Source organism: Lipotes vexillifer, unplaced genomic scaffold, assembly GCF_000442215.2.
Source record: "Lipotes vexillifer unplaced genomic scaffold, Lipotes_vexillifer_v1.1 scaffold4, whole genome shotgun sequence".
In the NCBI taxonomy this organism is placed as follows: domain Eukaryota; kingdom Metazoa; phylum Chordata; class Mammalia; order Artiodactyla; family Lipotidae; genus Lipotes; species Lipotes vexillifer.
The window spans coordinates 3607533-3618638 of record NW_006785876.1 but is presented as its reverse complement, the minus strand read 5'-3'; the positions used below and the strand labels follow the sequence as shown (position 1 = coordinate 3618638).

General features: G+C 50.2%; 1 protein-coding gene across 4 annotated transcripts in view; it reads left to right on the top strand.

The window, feature by feature from the left end:
- The first annotated feature begins 5343 nt into the window (after positions 1–5343).
- The window catches only part of CCND3 (cyclin D3), a 7375-nt gene continuing 1612 nt past the window's right edge, over positions 5344–11106 (top strand). The window contains exons 1-5 of one of the 4 annotated variants that reach the window (XM_007458208.1): positions 5552–5749; positions 6613–6828; positions 7380–7577; positions 10158–10317; positions 10916–11052. In XM_007458208.1, the coding sequence (XP_007458270.1) occupies positions 5552–5749; positions 6613–6828; positions 7380–7577; positions 10158–10317; positions 10916–11052 (909 nt within the window). Of the gene's footprint in view, positions 6228–6612; positions 6829–7379; positions 7578–10157; positions 10318–10915; positions 11053–11106 lie in introns of all 4 variants that reach the window. The other 3 variants (XM_007458209.1, XM_007458210.1, XM_007458211.1) reach the window with 3 other exon arrangements.

Below are 11106 nucleotides of genomic sequence, written 5' to 3'. Positions count from 1 at the left end.
GGAAAGAGTTTCTTGACCAGTAGTGAAACCTGTCTTGGGAGCTGGATAGACAAATAATGGCGAACACTGTGTGTAAGATATTCCACTGTAGAGTGGGAAGAAAATGTGAAAAATTCTATTCTATGTATTTTTGTCTTACTCTTTACATTTTCTTTGTATGTTCTATAATGTACATAATATGTTAGAGTAGCAGGTTTGGACATAGTTTATAAATTAAGTATTCTGTATCCATTGGAAGAGTATGCTTAGTTTTTACTGAGGAATGGATGAACAAAAACTTTTGGAGATTACTGATCTGAAATATTTTAAAACAGATGCTGAAAATAGTGACCTGGATTACTGTAAGCCCTGAAGTGTCTCCTGAATCCTAAAAAAAAAATGTTGTTCAGTTTGGTTTAATGCTTAATTAAAACAATTGGCTTTCTAAAATACCAGTGTTATCAGAGACTTTTTTTTTTTTTTTTTTTTGGCCACACCGCATGGCATGTGGGATCTTAGTTCCCTCATCAGGGATCAAACCCGTGCCCCCTGCAGTGGAAACACAGAGTCTTAACCATTGGACCACCAGGGAAGTCCATCAAAGACTTTTTTGAAAAAGGGTGAGGAACTGTTCTAGAGTAAAGGAGATTAAAGAGCTAACAATGCAAACACAATCCTCCAATGGATCTTGGGTTGAGAAAGCAAAAGGCTATGAAAGGCTATTACTGGAACAACTGGGGACCTTTGTATGTAGATTGTTTGTGGTATTGTATTAGTATGCAATTTCTAATTGGGATCATTGTTTCATGGTTACTGGAAGACTGTTGCATTCTTAGGAGACACAGGCTGAAAAACGTAGGGGTAAGGAGTCATGATGTCTGTAATTAGGTCTCAAATAGTTCAGCAAAATACACATAGGAATTTAGGTGAAGGGTGTGTTAGTGGTCACTGTGCTATTCTTGTAGCTTTCCTGTAGTTTTGAAATATTTCCAAGTAAAAATTTTGGGGGGAAATAGCATTCATATAAGTTTCTCCAGTTCTCAGAAAACTAGGAATCCGATAAAGGCATGTTAGACCGCTTTTCATATACTGGATTGTTTCATTGACCAGAACACTTGTCGTCTTCATCCTTTCTGAAGGAAAGAATTTGCCAAATCTTTCCCACCACTACAGTAATCCCTGGCATTTTGTATTTTCCAGGTGCCTCCACATCCATCATATTACATTTATTATCATAAATAGTCCCTATAGATAAAGAAATTTGTGCCTGTAAATTCCACAATCACGATGAACTTTTTGTTTTTAATGGCTCACCATATGCCAGGCACTGTTCTGTGTGTTTGACACGAATGAGTGCATTTCATCCTCCCAACCACTCTTAGGGGAGGTATTACTGATAGTTAATTCCACTAGGGGATTGTAAGTAAAGAAAAAAGTATGGGAGACCCCTGTAATAATCACTTAAGAAAGCAGGGTTTTAATAATCACTTAAGAAAGCAGGGTTGCAAAACCGAGCAGCCTTGCTTAGCAACAAAACCCTGCAACATAAGCACGGTTTCATTACTATCATTCTCATTTTCAGAAAAGGAAACTGAGGCACAGAGAGGTGGTATAATTTGCCCAAAGTCACACAGCCAGGGAGGGTGGAGTGACAGAGCAGTGTGGCCCCGGGCCCTGCAGTGTCACCACCAGCCCCCTGACCATGTGCTTCACACTGTGAGCTGGATCGTCTAAGTTTGTTGGAGCTGCCATTCCAGAAGGAGGGCTTCTGGTCCTCAAATTTTGCTTTTCTCTGAGGGGTTCCGGGTGTATGTTCATAGGAGAAAGGGTACTCCTTGAAAGAGGGAACAACGACAACAGCAAAACTACCATCTTTGAATGCTCATATGGGCCAGGCACAGGCAAGATGCTTTCTGCCTGGTTAGTCCTCAGAACCCTTCTGCGGGGTAAAACTATTATTATCTTCATTGGACAAAGAGGAAACGGTGGAGCCAGGCTTTGAACACAAGCAGTCTGACCCCGCAGCATTGCCCCAGCCCCCCACCCAGGCTGCCTTGCCTCTACCTGTCATCTCAGTGGGTCTGAAGATAACAGGTATAGAATGTAGCCTGTGGGGTGATGGGCCTCACCCATCACCTTGTCCACCCCCTCAGTTCTCAAATGGGGACATTTCAATGCTGAAGAGGAGGAGGAGTGGGAGAAGGAAGATAGAGGAAGAAAACATTGCATCCTTCCTCCTTGGGGCTTTTCATCTGGCCTGTGACATTCCATTCCCACCCCTCTAATTTGCCATTTCATTGAGCAACTTTTTCTAATTGAATGCACCTGGGCAGAAACCTCCCCATATTGACCCTGGTCAGTGCTTTGTCTTTTTTTTTCTTCTTTTGTGAAAAATACAAGGGGAGCCCATATTTCTTTGAGGTGGAGGTGCTTGGTGAAGTTCCCAAGCGGAACAGCCAGCCCTCCAGAAACTCTTCTGCCTTGGCGCTGTGTTGAGCTCACCTGCCTCCTTGTAGGACAGCCGGCTTGTAGCTGACCTTGGCCTGGAGACCCAGGATGACTCTGCTCTGAGCATGGCAGTCCCAGCTAGGGGCGAGGCAGAGGTATCCTTCAAAAGGCCCTGCTCACCAGGAGCCACCTTCCCCAGGGTGCAAGTGTTCCCCTTCCTCAGTAAACCAACAACTAATAAGTCAATTCGCACTCATGAAGGAGCACAAGAGGCAAGAGAATAAAGTAGTTAAGAGCATGAATTCTGCAGCCGGACTCCCTAGGTTGAATTATGCCTCTACCACTTATTAGCTTTGTGACCCTGGGCAAATTATTTAGCCACTCTGAGTACAGGTTTCCCTTTCTATAAAATGGGGGGAAATAATAATATACTTCTGAAAAAAGTAAAAAATACTGGTGATTTACTGTCTCATCAAAGATGCACAATCTTCTTAACTGAACAGTCCTACTCAATAATTCTGAAAGTAAAGAAACATCTTCCTTCAGGACAGATCTGGTTTCTGGTTGTGTATTTAACTTCAAAAGCTACATTTTTTAGTCCCCCTAAAAGCCCTTTACACTTCAACATCTTTGCCTCCCCATAACTTCATATCTAATCTTTATAATTTTAGATTCATTGTTCTCCTTAACAAAAGAGTGCAATGCAATGGTTAGTTAACTAAAGGAACTTCTTGTTTGTATTTTTGAAGAGAGTAGACGACTTGCAAGATCAGACAAGGTATACAGCACACATTCACGCTGACACAACAAGAGCTGTTGAATTTAAAAATTTATGCAGATTACTAATAAACCACTTTTCATCTCGCCAGTTGGTAGAGGTGCTTTTTTTTTTTTTAAGTAGATATCTAATGTTTGTTCATTAGATTGGTTCAGCCTTTCAGCAGGGAAATTTGGTAATAAGAACTGTATCAAAAGCCTTAGAATGTTTCATAACCTCAGATTGAGAAATTCCACTTCTAGAAATTAATTCACTTCTAGAAATAATCATGAGTGTGCACAAAGATATTACCACAAAAATATTTTACAGTATTATTTCTAATAGAGAAGAACTAGAAACTATCTAAATTGCCAACAATACAGGTTTGGTGAAATACATTATGATCTATTCACTCAATGGCATACTAGGAAGTCATTAAAAATATGTTGTAGAATATTTAATGAGATGGAAAATGTGTTGACAGTATACTTTTTAGTGAAAAAAAACAGCTTACAAAACTTTGCAGAATGATCTCATTTTTAAAAATATGTGTTTATTCAGAGAATAATTTTAGAAAAATAAACATTGACATTTTAAAGGGTTATCTGGATGGTGCGATTGTAATTATTATTTCCTTTTTTGTGTGACTTATCAGTATTTTCTGTTTTCTACAATGCAGATGAATATTTCCATGGTATGAAAACAACAAAATATTATTATATAAAAAAGAACAATTCATTGAGAAAATGCTTAACGCAGAGCTTGGCTCTTATATAGGGTGTCATTTCTCTAGTAACTCGCTTCCTTAGCGTCTCCTCTCCTTGGAGGACCTCAGGAGAGGCAGGGATCCCCAAGGCCTCCTCCCATTTGGAGCATTACTGGAGGCTTGTGGTTTGCCTCCTGGTCATGTGGAATCCAGCTCTGGACAAACTGAAAAGTCCCAAAGTTTGGGAGGTAGAAGAAATGGCAACTGGAAGATTTTATATAGAGTCTGAGCAAGAAACTCCTCCAAAAAGGAGCTAGTTTTGGACTTCCATGGTGGCGCAGTTGTTAAGAATCCACCTGCCCATGCAGGGGACACAGGTTCGAGCCCTGGTCCAGGAAGATCCCACATGCTGGGGAGCAACTAAGCCCGCGGCCACAACTACTGAGCCCGCATGCCTAGAGCCTGTGCTCTGCAACAAGAGAAGCCACCACAGTGAGAAGCCAGCCCCCTCTCACTGCTACTAGAGAAAGCCCGTGTGCAACAACGAAGATCCAACGCAGCCAAAAATAGATAAATTTAAGAAAAAGAAACTAGTAATATATATATATATATATATATATATATATATATATATATATATATATATAGCTAGTTTCTCTGCCCATGTTTTCCTCAGACAGAAACTAAGGCCGACTTCAGGGTTTGTCCAAGGCCACAAGGCCAACTTAATGACAAGGTGAGGCCTTGAAGCCATGGCCTTTCCGCCCTGTTGTATTTCTAAAATGTGCTGATTTAGACTATCTCTTCTCACACTTTAATATGCACAGGAATCACCAGGGATCTTGTTGAAATGCAGATTTTGATCCAGCAGGTCTGGGATGGGCCTGAGGGTCTGCATTTCTAATCAGCCCTCAGGCGATGAAGATGTTGCTGGTCTGGGGATCAGTTTAAGGAGCAATGGTGTAGAGCACAGATTCTAGAGCCAGGTCATCAGCTTCCCAATCCTAGCTCTGCCGCAGACGAGCTATTATTATTGTACTTGTTTTCTCAACTGCAGAATCAGCATGACTTAACTCATAGCTTTTTCGTGCAGATTTAATAAGTGCTTAGAACACTCTTCACCAAGAACTAGCTGTTTTGTTATTATTCATATTCCCTAGAGCAAGCAGCCAAGGGCGAAGCACGGTGTGACGAATGAATGAATGAACTCTGGAGTTCTTCCTGGGCGACTGGAGTCAGAGAAGCAAAACGGGAGGCCTCGGAGGTGGGGAAGAGGCCCACCTCGAAAGAACTTCTCTCCACCGGGTGGTCAGAAGGACCCGGAGCGCCCGGAAGCCGGCCGGCCCGCGCCCCGCAGACCAATGCGGCCGCCCGGGGGGAGGGGGAGCGCCCGCCAGCCTTTTCCGTCTGGGCGCCGGACGCCCCGCCCCCTGGAACGTCGCGACGTCCGAGCATTCCACGGTTGCTACTCGGTCGCGAGGGGCGGGGCGCCTGTCAGGGAAGCGGCGCGCTCGGCGGCGGGGGCGGGCTGAGGCTCCGCCGCGCAGTGCCAGCGCCAGCGCCAGCGCCAGCACTAGACCCGCGCCCCACGCTCTCCGGCCCGCCGCCTGCGTTCTGGCTCGCGAGCCCGCACTCCCGCCCTGTCCGTGCGCTGCCCGAGTATGGAGCTGCTGTGCTGCGAGGGCACCCGGCACGCGCCCCGGGCCGGGCCGGACCCGCGGCTGCTGGGGGACCAGCGTGTCCTGCAGAGCTTGCTCCGCCTGGAAGAGCGCTACGTGCCCCGCGCCTCTTACTTCCAGTGTGTGCAGAGGGAGATCAAGCCGCACATGCGGAAGATGCTGGCGTACTGGATGCTGGAGGTACCGCCCGGAGGGTCTCCCCTCCCCCGCCACCCCGGCGTCCCCGGCTCGGCACATCCTGGTCCCAACAACAATCAGCAAGATGTTTCTGTGGCGCAGATCCCCGGGGCCTGGCCTTTCACTCGTGCACCCTACCCGGCTGCCTCCCTGGTGTCCCTTTCTTTCCCTTCTCCAACCCTGACTTTGACTGCCAGTTGCTTGGCACCCCAAGTAACCCTCTCTTCGGGCCGGAAAAGCGGGACAAGGGCCACCCTCTCCCCTCCGGCTTCTCTCAGCGTCTCCCGCCTCGCTCCCCCGCCCGGTCTTCTAGGGAGAGCGCGCCTGGAAAACGCTGGGCTCGGCCGCCCCCGCCGCAGAGCCGGTTCCTGTGTGTCGCGGGGTTCTGGCGGGGAAGGCGGTGGGGTGGCGCGCTGTTCCGGCAGTCAGGGAAATGAAAAGTGCGGGAGGCAGCCGCTGGCGTCTCCTCCCTTCCCTTTGGGTGTGTGCACTGGGTGGCGGTAATGGGGTTTAAGGTCCCAGTTCTCTGGCTCCCGTGGGTGACTCTTCCGTCCCCTCTCACCCTCGGTATTGGTGGGGGGGGGCAGTCTCCGTTTGGAATCCTCAAGGGAGGAAGCCTCTGGCGTACCCCGCTTCCCCCCACCCCCGGGGGGAAGGAGGCACCACAGAGGAAGTGGAGGGGGGACGACACCTTGGGGAAGGCGCATCCTGCCTATTAGTCCTTGTCACTGTAAGTACACCTACCCCCTCCCGATTCTTGCTCCCTATTCCACTTCAGCGCACCTTCAGCGCACCGCCCCCCCCCCCTTAGTGCTGCTGCGTTTCCTTTGCCTCTGCCCCAGAAGTGACTGTGCGCCCTCCCCCAGGTGTGTGAGGAGCAGCGCTGTGAGGAGGAAGTCTTCCCCCTGGCCATGAACTACCTGGATCGCTACCTGTCCTGCGTCCCCACCCGCAAGGCGCAGTTGCAGCTCCTGGGTGCGGTCTGCATGCTGCTGGCCTCCAAGCTGCGCGAGACTACGCCCCTGACCATCGAAAAACTGTGCATCTACACCGACCACTCTGTCTCTCCCCGCCAGCTGCGGGTGCGTGCATAATCCTCCCCACCCCCCAACACACACTGCCTCCTCACTTACCAGGAAAAGGAAAGCTAAGACCCTCAAGAGGCTTTCTGTCCCTGGGGAGGGTAGCAGAGGCTTTTTTTTTTTTTTTTTTTTGATAAGAGATGGGACAGTGTGGTGTGATGGTCAGGGTAGCCCCTAGCCCAGGCTTGCGCTGCCAGCATGAACCAAACCCCTTCTCCTGACCTCCAGTGGGTGCCACTCCTTCCTGGTCTTTCCCCCAGATAGCAACAAGTCAAGCTGCATGTCTACACTCACTAGTACTTTGCCTCTGGGTTTACACAGCCACCATGAGTTATTTATTGGCAGCAGCAGGACATGCCTACGCACCCCCCCTGGAGTGGGGGAGTGGAATGTGCTTCTTGTGGGGGAGGGGGGCCGCCCTGGTTGAGTCTTTATCCCAGTGTGTGGACTTTGTGATCAAAAAGCCTCCCAGAGCAGATTATAGCCAGGGTTGCTGTAAGGAAGGGCCAAGGCGTTTCATCCCACCTTCTTTCCTTCCTTTTATATCCCAGGAGAAACAGCTCCTTCCTAATTCTCCGTTCGCTAGCCTCACTCTGGGAAACTTGAGCAGCTGCTTCAGGCCTGTGGAATCATCTCTTCTTTTCCTCTTTAGCCAAAGGCCAGAGCTGAGGCACAGACTGGGGCTGAGCTGCAGCTGCTTCCGATGTGATAATGATGCCCTGTCCCCTGGCCCACCCACTCTGACCAAGGTCTTTCATAACACTGTGGGGAGCTGCTGTCACTCCTGTGGTTTGGGAAGTGGCTCCCTGGGCCTCTTGCTGGGAACTTGGGCTGGGCTCTTCCCGAGGCAGGACAGGGGAGACACCGGTTCTCTTTCCCCACTGAGCCTGGAGAGGAGGTGGGGGAGCTGCTTGGATCTGGAAGAGGTTATTTAGGGCGTGCAGATCGTCTCCCGAGGGGCGGGGGTGGGGGGAGACGGGTGAGCTGGCACCTTCCTCCACCTTGCTCTACAGCGGCCCAGTCTTCTCTTGACCCGGAGAGGAGTCTCTGGGCCCCATCTCCCGGGGAGGAGGGCAGCGTGCAGGCTGCCGTGATTGGCTGGCCAAGAAGCCAGGGTACTGGGGCCCCCGAGTGCTGCTTGTCTTGTCGAGGAACGGGATTCCTCTTCCTGCCAAGTAGCTCTCGGAGATGGGAGTAGGAGGCCGGAGTTGGGAATCCGGGAGGCCCCACAGCTCTTTGTGATGAATCTGGTAGTTTTTGGCAAGTCTAGTTTTTGGTAGTTTTTGGCAAACCAGTGGAGCTGGTTTTCAGGGCTAATGAGCAAGATGTGTTTGGAGGGGTTTAGGCTAGAAGGTAGAAGGGGACTTCCTTGTTGTGGAAAGATTAGGATGGGGTGTGTGCCTTTATGTGAGGAGAGTTTTTCAGAACAGGCCAAAAGTCCTCCCCATGCCTGAGCTGGGGGGTGGAGTGTGCCGATCAATGACTTCCTAGGTCAGAGTTGGAAGGGACCTCAGAGAGCTCCAGTCAGTCCAAATCCTCATGCCACAGAGAAGGTTGGGGCCCAGAGAAGGAAGGAAGGAAAGGTCCTGCCTCAGCATCGCACTGAGGCTGAGGAGAATTTGGATGTTCTAGCACTCAGGTGGCCTTAGAGGTTAGGGATGTGATGGAAGCTGCCAGGGGTGTGTTCTTGGCCAAGTGAGGGCTGAGATTCTCGGGGGCTGCCCTGATACAGGGTAAGGTGGCTGCCCTCCCTCACACAGGACCCTATGCCTCCCCACAGGGAAAGCCCCACTCCAAGTTGCCTTCTAGATGTTTCCTTGGATGCTAGGTGCTTTCTGTTCACTTCTTTTTTTTCCCTAAAGGTTTCTTTTTTAAAAAAATAATTAATTAATTAGGCTGCATTGTGTCTTCGTTGCCACATGTGGGCTTTCTCTGGTTGCAGCGAGCAGGAGGAGTTATACTCTTCCTTGCGGTGCACAGGCTTCTCATTGCGGTGGCTTCTTTTGGTGCGGAGCACAGGCTCTAGGCACGCGGGCTCAGTAGGTGGGGCTCACGGGCTCTAGAGCGCAGGCTCAGTAGTTGTGGCGCACGGGCTTAGTTGCTCCGCGGCATGTGGGATCTTCCTGGACCAGGGCTCGAACCTGTGTCCCCGGCATTGGCAGGCAGATTCTTAATCACTGCACCAGCAGGCAAGTCCCTCTGTTCACTTCTGAGTTGGGAGTTTGACCACTGGGACAAGCACTGGGAGTAGAATGCTAGCTTCTCTGCCCAGCTTCTTCCCGCTCCAGGCTGGGCTGTCTTCTATGGGGCTCTGTGAGAGGTTCAAGAGGATGACACCTAGGTGGGGGCCAGGAGAGGGACAGCTGTGACTGGGGGCCCAAAAGAGGTTGGATGGGGTTGCCATTTCTACCTCAGTAAGGGGTCAAACCCATGAGTTCCTTCCTGAGATAAAACAATGAAGAAATCCTCATGTGTGCAACTCAGAAATGGGGCCAGGGCTGGGAACCCCAGATGAGTGGATTGGGGTGGGGCTCCCAGCCTCCCTCCAGGACCTAGCAGTGGTATAGAGGCTAGGGCAGGCAGAGAGATGGTTTGATCCCTCAGGGATCATCTGGACCCATCCTGTTTGGTTTGGCCTCCACTTCTCTTCCTAAGACTCAAATGGCACTAGGCACTATGGGTTCCAGCCAAAGAGGTGGAGTGGGGTGCTCTCTCTCAGCCCTACACCCCAATGTCCCACCAAGGGGATGTGGGTTGGGTTGGGCAACCTCCACTTTGAGGAACCTCAGGGTTGGCTCAGCAGCTGTGTCACAGGAGGTGTGGCCTCATGCTCACCCCAGTTGCTTCAAGAGGTGTGGACTTGGATGGGAATGCTGAGTTGGGGGCAGGCTACTGATCTCTCCTTTCACAGATCCTTGGGATTATGGAGAGTCTTTCTGGTTCATGCCAGAGGAGCCTCAAGTTCATGGTGATGGTGGTGGTATCTGCTGCTGCAGTCTTTTCTTTCAACCCTGGCTGGAGAAGTGCTCAGAGCCTTGCAGGAAGTCAGGAGAAGGCCTGGATTACTGGATCCCAAAAGATAACCTAGCAGGATTAAAAGAGATTAATTCATGTAAAGCATGTAGTTCTGGCATCTAGGAAGTGATCAGTAGGGCTCAAAGCAAGTGCCCCCACCTCTTCCCTGCCACAGTGCCAGTCCTTAAATTCAAAAGCAGAACTGGGGTCCTGACCTTCAAGTGTGATGGGCTTCCCTCCCTGTGAGACCTCTGCTTTACTCCCTCCCCTTCCTTTCTTTAGCCACTGACCCTACCCTCTTCCTCAACCTCCAGGACTGGGAGGTGCTCGTCCTGGGGAAGCTCAAGTGGGACCTGGCCGCCGTGATTGCCCATGATTTCCTGGCCCTGATTCTGCACCGGCTCTCTCTGCCCCGTGACCGGCAGGCCTTGGTCAAGAAGCACGCCCAGACTTTTTTGGCCCTCTGTGCTACAGGTAAGAGTCCTAAACACATTTTTACCAAGCCAGGGAAATCAGAAGACTTGGAAGGGTGAGTGGTAACCAGGAGATTCTGGTTTCTTGAACTGAAATATTGAACAGATTTCTGGTTTCTTAAATTTTTTCTCAAAATTTATTTGTGAAAATTCTATTCCCTCTGAGCCCCCAGTCTCAATACAGAAAAGCAGCAGAGCTGTATGGGATCTCAAGAGACCACCTCCCCACCCCCCAAGTATGTAGGTGGGTCACTGAGAACTTAGAGAGAAGTCACTTGCCCAGGGTCTTACAGTGACTAAGTTGAGAGCAGAAACCAGGTCTCTTAACCCTGATTTTGTGTCCACACCAGGAAGAGACTCATTCACTCCCTGGTCCCTGGCCAGGATCACTTACAGACCACCCTGGACCTGACCCTCTCCAGGAAAGAGCCCCTTTCCTGCCTTTCTCCCCTGCTGCTATCTGACACCACTCGCTGCTGGGGTTTTCAAGAAGACCCCTGCTCTGTTCATACGGCCTGGCACTTTCTGGGTAGTAGAAGGTGCATGCTGGTTGTTATCCTTGAAACCACCCTTGCCTCATGGTCCCCTCTCTTTCCAAGATTACACCTTTGCCATGTACCCGCCATCCATGATTGCCACGGGAAGCATTGGAGCTGCAGTGCAAGGCCTGGGTGCCTGCTCCACATCTGGGGATGAGCTCACAGAGCTGCTGGCAGGGATCACAGGCACTGAAGTGGTGAGTGCTGGGCAGCTGCGCAAGTGGCCTCAGTTCACAAGGCAGCGCTATTCC